This window comes from Salmo salar, chromosome ssa22 (assembly GCF_905237065.1).
Source record: "Salmo salar chromosome ssa22, Ssal_v3.1, whole genome shotgun sequence".
Lineage (NCBI taxonomy): Eukaryota > Metazoa > Chordata > Actinopteri > Salmoniformes > Salmonidae > Salmo > Salmo salar.
This window is the reverse complement of record NC_059463.1, coordinates 3,138,215-3,158,761: the sequence shown is the minus strand read 5'-3', so window position 1 is coordinate 3,158,761 and position 20,547 is coordinate 3,138,215. Positions and strand designations below refer to the sequence as shown.

The window sequence follows — 20,547 nt, the reverse complement described above, 5'->3', positions numbered from 1 at the left end:
ACGTAGTATATAGTAGTATACACTACTCGCCAATGTTGACAACAAGGTAGACGAAATTCGAGCAAGGGTTGCCTTCCAGAGAGACATCAGAGATTGTAACATTCTCTGTTTCACGGAAACATGGCTCACTCGGGATATGTTATCAGAATCGGTACAATTTCTTCACACATCGCGCCGACAGAAACAAACATCTCTTTGGTAAGAAGAAGGGCCGGGGTGTATGCCTTATGATTAGTGAGTTGTGGTGTGAGCCTAACAACATACAATAACTCAAGTCCTTTTGTTCACCTGACCTAGAATTCCTTACAATCAAATGCCGACCACATTATCTACCAAGAGAATTCTCTTAGATTATAATCACAGCCCTGTATATCCCCCCCACCAAGCAGACACCTCGACCGCCCTGAAAGAACTTCATTGGACTCTATGTAAACTGGAAACCATATATCCTGTGGCTGCATTTATTATAGCTGGGGATTTTAACAAAGCTAATCTGAAAACAAGGCTCCCTAAATTTTATCAGCATATCGAATGCGCGACCCGGGCTGGCAGCGTTCTGGATCATTGCTACTCTAACTTCCGTGACGCATACAAAGCCCTCCCTCGCCCTCCTTTCGGCAAATCTGACCACGACTCCATTTTGTTGCTCCCAGCCTATAGACAGAAACTAAAACAGGAAACGCCTGTTCAACGCTGGTCGTTCCACGCTTCAAGATTGCTTCGATCACGTGGACTGGGATATGTTCTGGATAGCCTCAGACAACAATAATGATGTATACGCTTATTCGGTGAGCAAGTTTATTAGCAAGTGCATCAGTGATATTGTACCCACAGTGACTATTAAAACCTTTCCCAACCAGAAACTGTGGATTGATGGCAGCATTCGTGCAAAACTGAAAGCGCGAACCACTGCTTTTAATCATGGCAAGGCGACCGGAAACATGAGCAAATACAAAACAGTGTAGCTATTCCCTCCGCAAGGCAATCAAACAAGCTAAGCGTCAGTATAGAGACAAAGTAGAGTCGCAATTCAATGGCTAAGACACGAGACGTATGTGGCAGGGTCTACAGGAAATCACGGACTACAAAAAGAAAACCAGCCCTGTCGCGGACACCGACGTCTTGCGCCCAGACAATTTAAACAACTTCTTTGTTCACTTTCAGGACAGACACGGCCCACTACCAAAACCTGCGGGCTCTACTTCACCGCGGCCAATGTGAGTAAAAAACATTTAAACATGTTAACCCTCGCAAGGCTGCCGGCCCAGCCAGCATCCCTAGCCGTGTCCTCAGAGCATGCGCAAACCAGCTGGCTGGTGTGTGTGCAGACATATTCAATCAATCCCTATCTGCTGTTCCCACATGCTTCAAGAGAGCCACCATTGTTCCTGTTCCCAAGAAAGCTAAGGTAACTGAGCTAAATGACTATCGCCCCGTAGCACTCACTTCCGTCATCATGAAGTGCTTAGCGAGACTAGTCAAGGATCATATCACCTCCACCGTACCTGACACCCTAGACCCACTCCAATTTGCTTACCGCCCCAATAGGTCCACAGACGACGCAATCGCAATCACACTGCCCTAACCCATCTGGACAAGAGGAATGCCTATGTAAGAATGCTGCTAATCGATTACAGCTCAGCATTTAACACCATAATACCCTCCAAACTCGTCATTAACCTGTTAGGGCTAGGGGGCAGTATTGACACGGCTGGATAAAAAAAACATACCCGATTTAATCTGGTTACCACTCCTACCCAGTAACTAGAATATGCATATACTTATTACATATGGATAGAAAACACCCTAAATTTCCTAAAACTGTTTGAATGGTGTCTGTGAGTATAACAGAACTCATTTGGCAGGCAAAACCCTGAGACATTTTCTGACAGGAAGTGGATACCTGATGTGTTGTATTACCTTTAAACCTATCCTATTGAAAAACACAGGGGCTGAGGAATATTTTGGCACTTCCTATTGCTTCCACTAGATGTCACCAGCCTTTACAAAGTGTTTTGAGTCTTCTGGAGGGAGATCTGACCGAACAAGAGCCATGGAACGGTGATGTCCCATTAGACACCTGGCGCGCGAGTTCATGTTGGGTACCCTCGTTCCAATACGTTATAAAAGAGTATGCATTCGTCCACCTTGAATATTATTCATGTTCTGGTTAAAAAAGGCCCTAATGATTTATGCTATACAACGTTTGACATGTTTGAACGAACGTAAATATATTTTTTCCCCTCGTTCATGACGAGAAGTCCGGCTGGCTTAGATCATGTGCTAACAAGACGGAGATTTTTGGACATAAATGATGAGCTTTTTTGAACAAAACTACATTCGTTATGGACCTGTGATACCTGGAAGTGACATCTGATGAAGAGAATCAAAGGTAATGGATTATTTACATAGTATTTTCGATTTTAGATCTCCCCAACATGACGTCTAGTCTGTATCGCAACGCGTATTTTTCTGGGCGCAGTGCTCAGATTATTGCAAAGTGTGATTTCCCAGTAAGGTTATTTTTAAATCTGGCAAGTTGATTGCGTTCAAGAGATGTAAATCTATAATTCTTTAAATGACAATATAATATTTTACCAATGTTTTCTAATTTTAATTATTTAATTTGTGACGCTGACTTGACTGCCGGTTATTGGAGGGAAACGATTTCCTCAACATCAATGCCATAGTAAAACGCTGTTTTTGGATATAAATATGAACTTGATAGAACTAAAAATGCATGCATTGTCTAACATAATGTCCTAGGAGTGTCATCTGATGGAGATTGTAAAAGGTTAGTGCATCATTTTAGCTGGTTTTATGGTTTTGGTGACCCTGTCTTTGAATTGACAAAACATTACACACAACTCTTGTAAATGTACTGTCCTAACATACTCTAAATTTATGCTTTCGCCGTAAAACCTTTTTGAAATCGTAAAACGTGGTTAGATTAAGGAGATGTTTATCTTTCAAAGGGTGTAAAATAGTTGTATGTTTGAAAAATTTGAATTTTGACATTTATTTGGATTCAAATTTGCCGCTCTTGAAATGCACCTGCTTTTGATGGAGTGCACCACGGGTGGCACGCTAGCGTCCCACCTAGCCCATAGAGGTTAAGCTCGAGACCCTGGGTCTGGACCCCGCCCTGTGCAACTGGATCCTGGACTTTCTGACGGGCCGACCCCAGGTGGTGATGGTTGGAAACAACATCTCCACTTCGCTGATCCTCAACACAGGGGCCCCACAAAGGTGGGTGCTCAGACCCTTCCTGTACACCCTGTTCACCCATGACTGCGCGGCCATGCACGCCTCCAACTCAATAATAAAGTTTGCAGACGACACAACAGTAGTAGGCTTGATTACCAACAACGACGAGACAGCCTATAGGGAGGAGGTGAGGGCCATCGGAGTGTGGTGTCAGGAAAGCAACTTCTCAACCAACATCAACAAAACAAAGGAGATGATCGTGGACTTCAGGAAACAGCAGAGGGTGCACCCTCCCTAGCCACATCGACGGGACAGCAGTGGAGAAGTTGGAAAGCTTTAAGTTCCTCGGTTTAATGGACATGGACAAACTGGTGCAACAACTGTCTGAAATTTGGCTTGTCACCTAAAACCCTCAGAAACGTTTACAGATGCACAATTGAGAGCATCCTGTCGGGCTGTATCAACACCTGGTACGGAAACTGCGCCATCCACAACCGCAGGGCTTTCCAGAGGGTGGTGCGGTCTGCACAACGCATCACCGGGGGCAAACTACCTGCCCTCCAGGACACATACAGCACCCAACGTCACAGGAAGGCCAAAAAGATAATCAAGGACAACAACCAGCTGAGCTACTGCCTGTTCACCCCGCTACCATCCAGAAGATGAGGTCAGTACAGGTGTATCAAAGCTGGGACCGAGAGACTGAAAAATAGCTTCTATCTCAAGGTCATCACTGTTAAACAGCCATCAATAACAGAGAGGCTGCTGCCTACATACAGACTTGAAATCATTGGCCACTTTAAAAAATGGATCACTAGTCACTTTAATAATGCCACTCAAATGGTGTTTACATATCTTGCACTACTCATCTCATAGGTATATACTGTATTTTATACCATCTATTGCATCTTTCCTATACTGCTCGTTCATTGCTCATCCATATATTTGTGTGTATATATTCTTATTCCATTACTTAGATTTGTGTGTATTAGGTAGTTGTTGTGGAATTGTTAGATTACATGTTAGATATTGCTGCACTGTTGGAACTAGAAGCACAAGCATTTCGCTACACTCGTAATAACGTCTACTAACCATGTATGTGACCAATACATTTTTATTTGATTTGAGATGCCGGGAGCTGACGCTGGTCGTAGTTCATGTGGGGTCAAACGACATCAGAAGGGCTAGCTCGGGAACATCTGAAAATGTATTTTAAAGAACTGACTTGAGCATTTAAAGACTCCAAAAAACGGCCAATCATTTCAAGTCCAGTACCATCGTTGGGCCGAGGGTGTGAAAGATTCAGCAGGCTACCGGCATTACATATCTGGCTAACTGTACTGTAGCTCTGCTGGAATCACTTTTATAGATAACTTTGACACCTTCTGGAAACAGAAGGTACTCTACAGCAGGAACTCTACGAGGGGTACGCGCACAAGTTGTTCTGCTTCCACAAGCATATCCAAAGCTGGCATCAGTAATTCTACATTTGCTGTTAGCCCAGCTAGCATGGACACTGACAGTTGTGAATCTGATGCAGCCGAAGAGCTACTGCCCCCTTACACGGGAAAGCACCGAACAACAGACAGGGACGTTGGAACATCGAAGAGGTGCAAATATGATGAGAACTACATTGATTTGGGGTTCATTTATTTTGGGAGTAGTGCCTTTCCTCAGCCACAGTGCGTTATATGTGCAAAAGTGCTATCTCACAACTCGATTAAACCTTGACTCTTGCGCAGACATTTACAAACAAAACATGCCAATTTGAAAAATAAGCCACAGGAGGTTTTTGAGCGAGATTTAAGACGACTTTTGAGTAGCAAGACATGTATAAAAGCAACAGATACCACTAATAAGAAGGGGCTAGAAGTGTCTTACATGGTGAGCTACTGAGTTGCTAGGACAGGCAAGCCCCATACTATTGTGGAGGACTTCATTCTTCCTGCTACCACGGATATGGCTGGGACAATGCTAGGGGAAAAGGCCAAAAAAACAACACAGACAATGCCTTCATCAAACAACACTGTTTCACGACGCATCAGTGACATGGCAGGAGATGTTTTGAAACAATTACTGCTTCGCAAACAAGCCAGTGAATTCTATGCGTTACAGCTAGATGAGTCAGACGTGGTGGGCCTGGCACGTTCATGGGGGGGTCAATTAAGGAAAACATCCTCTTCTGCAAACCACTGGAAACCAGGACAACAGGAGAGGATATTTTTTTTAAGTACTGGACATCTTTGTGACATCAAATGGACTTTGGTGGTCAAGATGTGTTGGTATCTGTACTGATGCCGCAAAAGCCATGACAGGGAAACATAGTGGAGCGGTAATGCACGTGCAAGCAGTTGCTCCCAACGACACTTGGGTACACCGCAGCATCCACCGAGAGGCTCTTGCTGCCAAGGGAATGCCTGACAGCTTGAAAGACGTTTTGGACACTACAATGAAAATGGTTAACTTTGTTAAAGCAAGGCCCCTGAACTCTCGTGTATTTTCTGTATTTTGCAATGATATGGGCAGCGACCATGTAACGCTTTTACAACATACAGAAGTGCGCTGGTTATCAAGGGGCAAAGTATTGACACATTTTTTTAAATTGAGAGACAAGCTTAAAGTTCTCTTTACTGACCATAATTTTCACTTGTCTGACCACTTGCATGATGACGAGTTTCTTACACGAATGGCATACCTGGTTGATGTTTTTTCTCACCTGAATGATCTGAATCTAGGATTACAGGGACTCTCCACAACTATATTCAATGTGCAGGACAAAATTGAGGCTATGATTAAGAAGTTGGAGCTCTTCTCTGTCTGCATTAACAAGGACAACACACAGGTCTTTCCATTATTGTATGATTTTTTGTGTGAGAATTAACTCAAGCTTACGGACAATGTGAAATGTGATATAGCGAAGCACCTGAGTGAGTTGGGTGCGTAATTACACAGGTACTTTCCCGAAACGGATGACACAAACAACTGGATTCGTTATCACTTTCATGCCCTGCCTCCAGTCCACTTACCCATATCTGAACAAGAGAGCCTCGTCAAAATTGCAACAAGCGGTTCTGTGAAAATTGAATTTAAATCAGAAGCCACTGCCAGATTTCTGGATTGGGCTGCGCTCAGAGTATCCTGCCTTGGCAAATCGCGCTGTTAAGACACTGATGCCCTTTGCAACCACGTACCTATGTGAGAGTGGATTCTCAGCCCTCACTAGCATGAAAACTAAATACAGGCACAGACTGTGTGTGGAAAATGATTTACGACAGACTCTCTCCAATACAACCCAACATTGCAGAGTTATGAGCATCCTTTCAAGCACACCCTTCTCATTAACCTGTGGTGAGTTATTCACAATAAGGTTTTATATGTAAGATGGTTAAATAAAAGGGCAAAATTATTATTAATTATTATTATTATTATTATTATTATTAGTGCCCTGGTCCTATAAGAGCTCTGTCACTTCCCACAAGCCAGGTTGTGACAAAAACTCACACTCATTCTTATGTTTAATAAATGTATCATATTGTGTGTGTGTGGCAGACTTACAATGATGGCAAAAAAACAACATTTATGAGAGCGCTGACCCTGGTGGTAGAGGGGGTATGCAGCTGGAGGTTGAATGTTTGAAGGGGTACGGGACTATAAAAAGTTTGGGAACCACTGCTCTACAGGAATGACGGAGTCCATCCCAATCATCTTGGCTCCTGGACTCTGTCCACACATTTCAAGGCTGCGTTGAGACAATGACTTATCAATGACCCATGACCAGCTCAGTTAATCCCTACCATTGTGACAATGAGTCGTCATAATGCTGCATCTAATGTAAATTATCCTAGGGGCTTTGCCACACAATGTAAGTTACTTAATTTATGTCCCTCTAATTGCCCTGAATACCTCTGTTTATCCTACAGCTATACGGTTTGCACTGAGGCGGTGTGCCCTAGTAGGAAGACCACTGTGTGCAGCTCACCCTGCACTATCAGCTCCAATATAAGTAACATGAGCAAGTCTACTTCTGATAAGCTTCCCAGTAAAGCCTTAAAAACAATCAAGCAACCCAGAAAAGTGCCAACAAATAGGCCATATTAACATATGCAGCCTGATAAACAAGGTCCATGAAGACAATAACTTGCTTGTAACAGATGACATTCATATTCTGACTATTTCTGAATCTCACTTAGATAATACCTTTGATGATACAGTGGTAGCAATACATGGTTATATCATCTACCGAAAAGACAGAAATGCCAACGGGGGCATGTGAAATATTGTTGAAGTAATATGGCTACAGGTTCATCTGCCTCACCTAAAGCTCATTCTTGTGGGAAGCTGCTATAGACCACCAAGTGCTAACAGTCAGTATATGAATAATATGTGTGAAATGCATGTGTAATCAGCGTATTTGTGTATTTTGTGTGTGATTTTTCTATGTGTATTTTCTGGGTGATTTAAATATTGACTGGCTCTCATCAAGCTGCCCACTCAAGAAAAAAACTTCAAACAATGACTAGTGCCTGCAACATGGTTCAGGTTGTCAGTCAACCTACCAGGGTAGTTCCAAAGCACAGGAATGAAATCATTAACATGTATTGATCACATCTTTACTAATGCTGCAGAAATGTCCGTTAAAGCAGTATCCAAATCCATAGGATAGTGATCACAATATAGTAGCCATATCTAGGAAAACCAAAGTTCCAAAGGGTGGGTCTAATATAGTGTATAAGAGGTCATACAATAAGTTTTGTAGCGATTCACATATTGATGATGTAAAGAATATTTGCTGTTCTGTGGTGTGTAATGAAGAGCAACCAGACACTGCACTTGACACTATTATGAAATGTATTATTCCACTTGGCAACAAACGTTGACACTACACATCCAAGTATATCTGACAAAATTATGAAAGACAAGAATTATACTTTTGAATTCCGTAAAATCCGTGTGGAATAGGTATAAAAATTATTGTTGTCTATCAACAATGACAAGCCACCGGGGTCTGACAATCTGGATGGAAAATTACTGAGGATAATAGCAGAGGATATTGCCACTCCTATTTGCCACATCTTCAATTTAAGCCTACTAGAAAGCGTGCACCCTCAGGCCTGGAGGAAAGCTAAAGTCATTTGGCTATCCAAGAATATTAAAGCTCCCTTTACCAGCTCAAATAGCCAACCAATTAGCCTGTTACCAACCCTTAGTAAACTTCTGGAAAAAAATGGTATTTGACCAGATACACTGCTATTACACAGTAAACAAATTGACAACAGACTTTCAGCACGCTTATAGGGAAGGACACTCAACAAGCACAGCACTTACACAAATGACTGATGATTGGCTGAGAGAAATCGATGATAAAATGATTGTTGGAGCTGTCCTGTTAGACTTCAGTGCAGCGTTTTGACATTATCGATCATAGTCCGCTGCTGGAAAAACATATGTGTTATGACTATACACCCCCTGCTATAATGTGGATAAAGAGTGGCAGCTATCAAGATACCTGCCCAGCGTTATCCAATGAGGTTGCAGGGCGGGCCCAACAGCTCAGTGGAAACAGCAGAGCGTAAGAGAGAGAGAGAGAGCAATAACAATAACGTGTTGCACATATGTGACGTAGTACGCAATTTTCGGGGGCCACCTTTGGCTCGTGGGTGCTGCTTTCAGAACTACTGTCTACAAAGTATACAAAAGTACCAGAGAATCTCTTTAAAGCCACAACAAACATCATGCAAGCGTTCAGAGCACAGTTAACAGTTTAGAATGAAAAGGGCAAGGGCCACATTGGATGGGATTGTCCCTTTGAGCTATAGGAATATAGGGACATTACTAACAGCATTCTTCCATTTCTTTTTTCATGCATTATAGCTCTCTTGACTATCCCTTGAAATAAAAAATCTGTATTAATGCTGCATAAAATTACTTACCAGTTGTGAACAAGAAAGTCCACAATATGAAGAGAGGTCCTATCAGCCAGCAGGACAGCCAGGTGGAGTGCAGTTTCCCCTTTCTCCTACAAACATGGGAGGGTTGAGTTATGGTTAAGAGTCTGGCGCCCTGTCCAGAACCAATCCCTATCCCCTAGACATAGAGGGAAGGATGGGTGTAAGCAATATGGCTAAGATTCCACCTAGCCTATCAGAGGACAGGGATTAGCTATCACCATATATGTAAACCTATATAATACTTTCAGAACTCCACAGGTGTCTAGGGGGTAGGGGTTGTTTTGGGACAGGGTCTACATGCACAGGGGTATGGAGAAAGGTTTTGTCTAGGGTGATGGTTAGTCATTGTGTAAGTATACTTACAGTATGTACCTACACAGGGCTGGCTAAACGCTGGATGAGGTCAGTGTTAGGTACTACGTTTATCGGGTTAGAGTTTGGATTAGTCATTGGGTGTACCTGCACAGGGTTGGCCAGAGGTTGGCTGAGGTCCAGTCTCACGGCATAGAGCTGGAGCAGGCTGAAGATGTCTCGGCTGCACACCGCCTCCTGTAAATTCCTTCTCAAAGTGGAAAAGGAGCTGCTGCTGTGCTGGGCAAACTGACACTCCATGTACTTACACAGGATGAAGTCCTTACGCACCATCCTAATGATAGAGAGGCAGGGAGGATGCACTCATTACACGATACAGATGGGTATTGCAATTGGGAAATCAGAGCCATATGAAGAGTAAAAAAACAGCCATTTATACATTTCAATGAGAGATATAGTAGGCTACTATGATCAACATCTAAGACAAACAGTAAGTCTTTTATTTTACCTTAATTCAACTAGGCAAGTCAGTTAAGAACAAATTCTTATTTACAATGACGGCCTACCCCGGCCAAACCCTAACCCCGACGACGCTGGGCCAATTGTGCGCCACCCTATGGGATTTCTAATGACGGCCGGTTGTGATACAGCCTGGAATCGAACCAGGGTCTGTAGTGACGCCTCTGGCATTGAGATGCAGTGCCACTCGGGAGCTCCTGTTGAAACGACTATTTCTTAAAAGCACTGAAAGAATGACATTTTCAGTTCATGGGTACATTCACTAATGCAAACATGAACTGAACATCAGTGTGTGAGTCATAATTCTGCCATTAATGTTAAGACTAGCAGGGTCAGGGTCTCCAAGGTCAGTACTTGCATAGGGCCTACACCACGTCCTTGTTCTGTCAGCAAATTGCTTAATCTGTCCCTGTGTAGCCCCATCTCCGGCCCTTGCTCTGAACAAGTAGCAGTGGCTGTGTTCTCTGTGTGATAAAAGTCCACTGGGGAAACATTAAGGTCACAGTGAGAAGTGGCTCCAGCAGTTCTGATGCAGTGAGAACATGGCTGTGACAGGCTACCGTGACAAAAGCAGCCAATGCCATTTGGTGAGAGAACATACCGTCAACTTGCTGATATCTCCCCATATAAAAACACTTGGCGGCACTGGGGGGGGGGTCACTCTCTTACTGGAAATGGATTGTGCTTATGGCGCATGTCCACATGTAACAAGGTTGTAGTTATGCTTTTCTTACACACAATAACCACTAGACAGGAGTTCAGGGGTTCACAGGGGTTCACAGACATGCCAAGCATTTTTGTGTTATCACAACACTGTCCCATCTTAATTATTTTCTCATAGTTTGAAATAGTAATAATCAAAATACAGAGCTTTTCAACACAGCACACTATTAAATCTCAACGCATGCTCCAAAACGTAATGCATTTATAAAAATGTAATGTATAAAATGTTCCACGAGTTATCTTTTAAAGGAGTTCGCATAGCAAGCTGAGCAGTTCCAGGGAATCATACAGCTGTAGGTGATTGGCTGCAGTTTGAGGACTGGGGAGTAATTCCAGCCCTGCTCGTCACTCACATGTCACTTTCTGCCGTGGGTTTCAGTGAGGGACTCAGGACATTGGCTTCCACTATCTCATTGAAGCCTGAATTGCCCATGTTCTTTGCCAGCTTAAAAAGAGAAGGGGAAATAATTCATGAAAAACCATTCACAATAGAGTTGAGAGGAGCTTGGCCAACTACTAAAACTGATTTCACATCAAACAATGAAGCATATAGGACACTGATCCAGTTGGTGACAATCACTGAGTTGTTGTTGAATAGATAAAAAAAATCACTAACTTATTTGTCCTTAAAGCATGCAACTAATGCCATGTCTGCTGCATATTTGAGTTAAAATCACTTTTGTTACATTCTACCTAATCACAAATTGTGGAGAGTAATGAACACCCTTGGGGAACTATTCTAACTGTTTATTCTGAGAGTACTTTTCATATTCACCCTTTACCTATTCTTACTCTTCATATGGTATTCTTAACATTCATAGTTGTTTTGTACAACTAAAGATTCAGAGGAACTCACCATTAGCTCTGAGGTACCCAGCTTGTCCAGGGAAAGGGACTTGATTCGGGAGTAGTGCACGCCCATCTCTCTGTGTATCCCAGAGCACTCGATACATGTCAGGATGCCCAGGTTTGTGGAGATCCAGGTTGGGTCTAAAGAGAGACGTGGACATAGTTTATAGTATGCCGACAGTATAAGGTTTGTCATTTGCAAAACTATGCCTTGTGGAAGACAGTTGCATGCTAACACTTGTGAGAAACCATTTACAGTGTTTCTCCAAGGTTTCTTTTTCTGGTCAGGGTGCAAAGGCCCATGAAGCAACATTTAGAAACACCAACATTTTCAATCCAAACAAATAGAGGTCAGTTCTTAAGCAGGGTCAACAGAGCTAGGTGCACATTTACCAACCTTGGTAAACTTCTGGAAAAAATTGTGTTTGACCAGATACAATGCTATTTTACAGTACACAAATTGACAAAAGAATTTCAGCATACTCATAGGGAAGGACAGTCAACAAGCACAGCACTTACACAAATGACTGATGATTGGCTGAGAGAAATTGATGATAAACTGATTGTGGGGGCTGTCTTGTTAGACTTCAGTGCAGCTTTTGACATTATCAATCATAGCCTGCTGTTGAAAAAAACTTGTGTTATGGCTTTACACACCCTGCTATAATGTGGATAAAGAGTTACTTGTCTAACAGAACACAGAGGGTGTTCTTTAATGGAAGACTATCAAATATAATCCACTTAGAATCAGGAATTCCCCATGGTAGCTGTTTAGGCACCTTGCTTTTTTACATTTTTACTAACAACATGCCACTGACTTTGAGCAAAGCCAGAGTTTCTATGTATGCGGATGACTCAACACTATACACGTCGGCTACTACAGCGACACTCAAAAAAGAGCTGCAGTTAGTTTCAGATTGGGTGGCAAGGAATAAGTTAGCCCTACATTTTTCTAAAACTATAAGCATTGTATTTGGAACACTCACTAAACCCTAAACCTCAACTAAATCTTGTAATAAATAATGTGGAAATTGAGCAAGTTGAGATGACTAAACTGTCATGATCAAAACATATTGATGCAGTACTAGCTAAGATGGGGAGAAGTCGGTCTATAATAAAGTGATGCTCAGCCGCCTTAACAACACTATCAACAAGGCAGGTCCTACAGGCCCTAGTTTTGTCGCACCTTGACTACTGTTCAGTCGTGTAGTTAGGTGCCACAAAAAAGGACTTAGGAAAATTGCAATTGGCTCGGAACAGGGCAGCACGGCTGGCACTTGGATGTCGACAGAGAGATAATATTAATACACTGCTCTAAAAAATAAAGGGAACACTAAAATAACACATCCTAGATCTGAATGAATGAAATAATCTTATTAAATACTTTTTTCTTTACATAGTTGAATGTGCTGACAATAAAATCACACAAAAATAATCAATGGAAATCCAATTTATCAACCCATGGAGGTCTGTATTTGGAGTCACACTCAACATTAAAGTGGAAAACCACACTACAGGCTGATCCAACTTTGATGTAATGTCCTTAAAACAAGTCAAAATGAGGCTTAGTAGTGTGTGTGGCCTCCACGTGCCTGTATGACCTCCCTACAACGCCTGGGCATGCTCCTTATGAGGTGGCGGATGGTCTCCTGAGGGATCTCCTCCCAGACCTGGACTAAAGCATCCGCCAACTCCTGGACAGTCTGTGGTGTAACGTGGCGTTGGTGGATGGAGCGAGACATGATGTCCCAGATGTGCTCAATTGGATTCAGGTCTGGGGAACGGGCGGGCCAGTCCATAGCATCAATGCCTTCCTCTTGCAGGAACTGCTGACACACTCCAGCCACATGAGGTCTAGCATTGTCTTGCATTAGGAGGAACCCAGGCCCAACCGCACCAGCATATGGTCTCACAAGGGATCTGAGGATCTCATCTCGGTACCTAATGGCAGTCAGGCTACCTCTGGCGAGCACATGGAGGGCTGTGCGGCCCCCCAAAGAAATGCCACCCCACACCATGACTGACCCACCGCCAAACCGGTCATGCTGGAGGATGTTGCAGGCAGCAGAACGTTCTCCACGACGTCTCCAGACTCTGTCACGTCTGTCACATGTGCTCAGTGTGAACCTGCTTTCATCTGTGAAGAGCACAGGGCGCCAGTGGCGAATTTGCCAATCTTGGTGTTCTCTGGCAAATGCCAAACGTCCTGCACGGTGTTGGGCTGTAAGCACAACCCCTACCTGTGGACGTCAGGCCCTCATACCACCCTCATGGAGTCTGTTCCTGACCGTTTGAGCAGACACATGCACATTTGTGGCCTGCTGGAGGTCATTTTGCAGGGCTCCTCCTGCTCCTCCTTGCACAAAGGCGGAGGTAGCGGTCCTGCTGCTGGGTTGTTGCCCTCCTACGGCCTCCTCCACGTCTCCTGATGTACTGGCCTGTCTCCTGGTAGCGCCTCCATGCTCTGGACACTACGCTGACAGACACAGCAAACCTTCTTGCCACAGCTCGCATTGATGTGCCATCCTGGATGAGCTGCACTACCTGAGCCACTTGTGTGGGTTGTAGACTCCGTCTCATGCTACCACTAGAGTGAAAGCACCACCAGCATTCAAAAGTGACCAAAACATCAGCCAGGAAGCATAGGAACTGAGAAGTGGTCTGTGGTCACCACCTGCAGAACCACTCCTTTATTGGGGGTGTCTTGCTAATTGCCTATAATTTCCACCTGTTGTCTATTCCATTTGCACAACAGCATGTGAAATCTATTGTCAATCAGTGTTGCTTCCTAAGTGGACAGTTTGATTTCACAGAAGTGTGATTGACTTGGAGTTACATTGTGTTGTAAAAGTATTCCCTTAATTTTTTTGAGCAGTGTAATAAGCATGTCAATCTCTCCTGGCTGAAAGTAGAAAGTGAAAGTTGAAAACAGATTAAAAAAAACACCTTATGGAACAGTGGGGACTGTGAAGCAACACAAACATTGGCACAGACACATGCATACGATAACATACGCACTATACATACACATGGATTTAGTACTGTAGATATGTGGAAGTGGTGGAGTAGGGGCATGAGAGTACACAGTGTGATGTGAAATGTTTTACAATTGTATAAACTGCCTTAATTTTGCTGCTTTGGCAGCAGCTAATGGGGATCCATAATAAATACAAATACATTGCACCCTAACTGCAGGGAACCAAATTCCTCTGACAAATCTAATCTTCCTCTGACAGCACACCAGAGCTGGGGTCAATTGCATTTCAATTCAGGAAGTAAACTTCTGTTTGAGAAATTGTAATTTCAGTTTACTTTCCCAATTGACTGATTTGAAATAGAATTGACCCCTAACCGGCTGCAGCACACTGTAGGCATGGTCTGACCTGGCGCCCCACAGTCACAGCACATGTTGTTGCCGGGCATGCGGCGGATATCCTCGGTAATGGCTCTGGTCAGGTCCTCAACACTGTTGTCTCCACTGGACTTCCGCTCATCCAGAGCCACGTTAAGGGCTTTCTGCTTACTGTTGGTCAGCACTGAGATCCACCTGCATGATAAAAAGAAGAGGGAAAGTAAAAGGTCTATTCCATAGTCCCAGTCAGTATTAGATAGAATGTCACGGCCCGCCTGCCTGTGAGGAAAACAACCTGTGGTTACCTAGGCCCACAGCAAAAAAAACTTCTCCAAACACAATTTTGATGTCGTCTGCTTGTTTTAGTCAATTTCAAAACTACATTCAAGAAAAGTACATGTCTAAAGATTACTTTTCAACATTGCCTGCTCCCGACCATTCTCACTACTTCAAAAAACGTAATATTGTAGTGCTTCCCTCATGCACCTTTTCATGATGGTGCTAGCAGCCACGTGAGTGAGTGAGTGCTAGCTAATCTACCAACTGGAACATTAAGATAGCCAGATCAACGACACAAACAAACAGACTACACAGCTACAAGTAGTGAGTGGAGTAACAAATGGACTACACTAAACAAGTTAAATGTCTTACCGGAGATTAAATGTTTTCAACACACATACAGTAGCAACGTGTAGCCTAACAGTAAAAAATGCTGCTTTCAATAACACTAAAATGCTGTTTGATGGCTGGAAAAGGTGAACACTATAGAGCAGGGATGGGCAAACGGCCTGCCGCTGCACCCCTTTTGAAGGCCCTCAGGTCAATCCCCCAAAAAAGAAACTCAGTCGGGGTCTCAACTTGAGCAGACCCGCGAGCAACTGGGCCTCCCGACTGCATCCCAGTGCTAGCTGTGCCACTAGAGATTCTGTGTTCAAGTCCAGGCTCTGTCGCAGCCGGCCACGACCGGGAGACCCATGGAGCAGCGCCCAGCGTCGTCCGGGTTAGGGGACGGTTTGGAGGCAGGGATGTCGTTGTCCCATCGCGCACTAGCGACTCCTGTGGCGGGCCGGGCGCAGCGCACGCTGACACGGTCGCCAGGTGTATGGTGTTTCCTCCGACACATTGGTGTGGCTGGCTTCCGGGTTAAGTGGGCATTGTGTCAAGAAGCAGTGAGGCTTGGTTGGGATGTGTTTTGGAGGACGCACTGCTCTCGACCTTTGCCTCTCCCGAGTTCATACGGGAGTTGCAGCGATGAGACAAGGCTGTAACTATCAATTGGGTACCACGAAATTGGGGAGAAAAAAATAAAAAAAATAAAAAAAAACTGGGTAAAAATTATAAATCTTTTTTTAAAGACCAGCAAGCAACTGCGGCCCCTTACGATGAGTTAAGATTTTTTGTGGCCCCCACCCCCAACAAAGTTGCCTGTCCCTGCTATAGAGAGGTTACTCACGCAACACACACTGGCTCGTCATCAGCAAGAAAGTGATATGTGCGATTATCTACAACACAAGAGAAAATACGTTAAATCAGAATGTCTGCATCCAAAGAACATGTTTCACATTTAAATTAAAGGAGCTCTCATCAAATCAAATTTTATTGGTCACATACACATATTTAGCAGAAGTTATTGCAGGTGTAGCGAAATGCTTGTGTTCCTAGCTCCAAAAGTACAGTAATATCTAACAATACACAAAAATCTAAAAGGAAAATAATAGAAATAAGACATATATAAATATTAGAATGAAGACCGTCGGAGTGGCATTGACTAAAATACAGTAGAATAGAATACAGTATACGCATACGAAACAAGTTAAGCAGTATCTAAACATTATTAAAGTGACTAGTGTTCCATCATTTAAGTGGCCAGTGACTCCATGTCTACATACAGCTGAAGTCGGAAGTTTACAAACAGTTAGGTTAGAGTCATTAAAACTCATTTTTTAACCACTCCCCAAATTTCTTGTTAACAAACTATAGTTTTGGCAAGTCGGTTAAGACATCTACTTCGTGCATGACACAAGTAATTTTTTCCAACAATTGTTTACAGACATATTACTTCACTTATAATTCACTGTATCCCAATTCCAGTGGGTCAGAAGTTAAAATACACTAAATTGACTGTGCCTTTAAACAGCTTGGAAAATTCCAGAAAATTATGTAATGGCTTTAGAAGCTTCTGATAGGCTAATTGATATCATTTGAGTCAATTGGAGATGTACCTGTGGATGTATTTCAAGGCCTGCCTTCAAACTCAGTGCATCTTTGCTTGTCATCATGGGAAAATCAAAAGAGATCAGCCAAGACCTCAGTAGAAAAAAATGTATACCTCCACAAGGCTGGTTCATCATTGGGAGCAATTTGTAAATGCCTGAAGGTACCACATTCATCTGCACAAACAATAGTACGCAAGTATAAACACCATGGGACCAGGCAGCCGTCATAACGGTCAGGAAGGAGACGCGTTCTGTCTTCTAGAGATGAACGTACTTTGGTGCAAAAAGTGCTAATCAATCCAAGAACAACAGCAAAGGACCTTGTGAAGATGCCGGAGGAAACAGGTACAAAAGTATCTATATCCACAATAAAACAAGTCCTATATCGACATAACCTGAAAGGCCCCTCAGCAAGGAAGAAGCCACTGCTCCAGAAATGAAAAAGCGTGTGCGAGCAAGAAGGCCTACAAACTGGACTCAGTTACACCAGCTCTGTCAGAGGAATGGGCCAAAATTCACCCAACTTATTGTGGGAAACCTGTGGAAGGCTACCCGAAACATTTGACCCAAGTTAAACAATTTAAAGGCAATGCTATCAAATACTAATTGAGTATGTAAACTTCTGACCACCTGGGAATGTGATGAAAGAAATAAAAGCTGAAATAAATAATTCTCACTACTATTATTCTGACATTTCACATTATTAAAATAAAGTGGTGATCCTAACTGACCTAAGACAGGGAATTTTTACTAGGATGAAATGTCAGGAATTGTGAAAACCTGAGCTTAAATGTATTTGACTAAGGTGTACAGTGAGTGGAAAAATGTATTTGATCCCCTGCTGATTTTGTACGTTTGCCCACTGACAAAGAAATGATCGGTCTATAATTTTAATGGTAGGTTTATTTGAACAGTGAGAGACAGAATAACAAAAAAAATCCAGAAAAACGCATGTCAAAAATGTTATAAATTGATTTGCATTTTAATGAGGAATATAAGTATTTGACCCCCTCTCAATCAGAAAGATTTCTGGCTCCCAGGTGTCTTTTACACAGGTAACGAGCTGAGATTAGGAGCACACTTTTAAAGGGAGTGCTCCTAATCTCAGTTTGTTACCTGTGTAAAATACATGTCCACAGAAGCAATCAATCAATCAGATTCCAAACTCTCCACCATGGCCAAGACCAAAGAGCTCTCCAAGGATGCCAGGGACAAGATTGTAGACCTACACAAGGCTGGAATGGGCTACAAGACCATTGCCAAGCAGCTTGGTGAGAAGGTGACAACAGTTGGTGCGATTATTCGCAAATGGAAGAAACACAAAAGAACTGTCAATCTCCCTCGGCCTGGGGCTCCATGCAAGATCTCACCTCGTGGAGTTGCAATGATCATGAGAACGGTGAGGAATCAGCCCAGAACTACACGGGAGGATCTTGTCAATGATCTCAAGGCAGCTGGGACCATAGTCACCAAGAAAACAATTGGTAACACACTACGCCGTGAAGGACTGAAATCCTGCAGCGCCCGCAAGGTCCCCCTGCTCAAGAAAGCACATATACATGCCCGTCTGAAGTTTGCCAATGAACATCTGAATGATTTAGAGGACATCTGGGTGAAAGTGTTGTGGTCAGATGAGACCAAAATGGAGCTCTTTGGCATCAACTCAACTCGCCGTGTTTGGAAGAGGAGGAATGCTGCCTATGACCCCAAGAACACCATCCCCACCGCCAAACATGGAGGTGGAAACATTATGCTTCGGGGGTGTTTTTCTGCTAAGGGGACAGGACAACTTCACCGCATCAAAAGGGACAACGGACGGGGCCATGTACCGTCAAATCTTGGGTGAAAACCTCCTTCCCTCAGCCAGGGCATTGAAAATGGGTCGTGGATGGGTATTCCAGCATGACAATGACCCAAAACACACGGCCAAGGCAACAAAGGAGTGGCCTAGCCAGTCTCCAGACCTTAATCCCATATAACATCTGTGGAGGGAGCTGGAGGTTTGAGTTGCCAAACGTCAGCCTCCAAACCTTAATGACTTGGAGAAGATCTACAAAGAGGAGTGGGACAAAATCCCTCCTGAGATGTGTGCAAACCTGGTGGCCAACTACAAGAAACGTCTGACCTCTGTGATTGCCAACAAGGGTTTTGCCACCAAGTGGCAAAGTCATGTTTTGCAGAGGTGTCAAATACTTATTTCCCTCATTAAAATGCAAATCATTTTATAACATTTTTGACATGGGTTTTTCTGGATTTTTTGTTGTTATTCTGTCTCTCACTGTTCATATAAACCTACCATTAAAATTATAGACTGATCATTTCTTTGTCAGTGGGCAAATGTACAAAATCAGCAGGGGATCAAATACTTTTTTCCACTCACTGTATGACATATCACTATCATTCACACGCACCCTCACACATAAGGATGGCTCTGTTGCGGAAAGACTGATACATGTTTGATAGTGTCTTGATGCCGTATTGTTTGTCCTTCATGTTCTAATACTTTAATGTTACCCCTTCCTTGTGTTTTTTGTAATAAATAATAATAATACAAATTCTGTCTGCAGAACAAGCAACAAAAAGAAAAACGCTGTGAAAGGGGGCAACACTTTGTTATATATTTTGTCAAAGTTTATGATGAGTATTTTTGTAAACTGATGTGCACATTCACCGGAAGTTTTGGTGGGAATACATTTTCTGAACATCACGCGCCAATGTAAAATGCTGTTTTTGGATATAAATATGAACTTTATCGAACAAAACATACATGTATTGTGTAACATAATGTCCTAGGAGTGTCATCTGATGAAGATCGTCAAAGGTTAGTGCTTCATTTAGCTGTGTTTTGGGTTTTATTGACACATGTCCTTGCTTGGAAAATGGCTGTGTGATTATTTTTGTCTATGTCTTCTCCTAACATAATCTAATGTTTTGCTTTCGCCGTAAATCCTTTGTGGTTAGATTAATGAGAAGTTTAACTTTAAAATGGTGTATGTTTGAGAAAGTTGAATTATGACATTTAGTTGTTTTTGAATTTTCCGCCCTGATATTTCACTGGCTGTGTCCCGCAGGTGGGACGCTGGCGGCCCACCTAGCCCATAGAAGTTAATAAATATATGTATGTGTATGCACACACATACATACATTTTTTTTATTTCACCTTTATTTAACCAGGTAGGCAAGTTGAGAACAAGTTCTGATTTACAATTGTGACCTGGCCAAGATAAAGCAAAGCAGTTCGACAACATACAACAACACAGAGTTACACATGGAGTAAAACAACATACAGTCAATAATACAGTAGAAAAATATGTCTATATACAATGTGAGCAAACGAGGTGAGAGAAGGGAGGTAAAGGCAAAAAGAAGTCCATGGTGGCAAAGTAAATACAATATAGCAAGTAAAACACTGGAATGGTAG

The 20,547-nt window shown here is 42.9% G+C and overlaps 1 protein-coding gene across 2 annotated transcripts in view; it reads right to left on the bottom strand.

The window, feature by feature from the left end:
- The window catches only part of unm_sa1614 (un-named sa1614), a 112,896-nt gene that overhangs the window by 65,256 nt on the left and 27,093 nt on the right, over positions 1-20,547 (bottom strand). For both annotated transcript variants that reach the window (XM_045705329.1, XM_045705330.1), the window contains 6 exons: positions 16,364-16,412; positions 14,942-15,105; positions 11,566-11,699; positions 11,063-11,154; positions 9,615-9,801; positions 9,138-9,223 (listed from right to left, as the gene is read on the bottom strand). In XM_045705329.1, the coding sequence (XP_045561285.1) occupies positions 9,138-9,223; positions 9,615-9,801; positions 11,063-11,154; positions 11,566-11,699; positions 14,942-15,105; positions 16,364-16,412 (712 nt within the window). The remainder of the gene's footprint in view (positions 1-9,137; positions 9,224-9,614; positions 9,802-11,062; positions 11,155-11,565; positions 11,700-14,941; positions 15,106-16,363; positions 16,413-20,547) is intronic.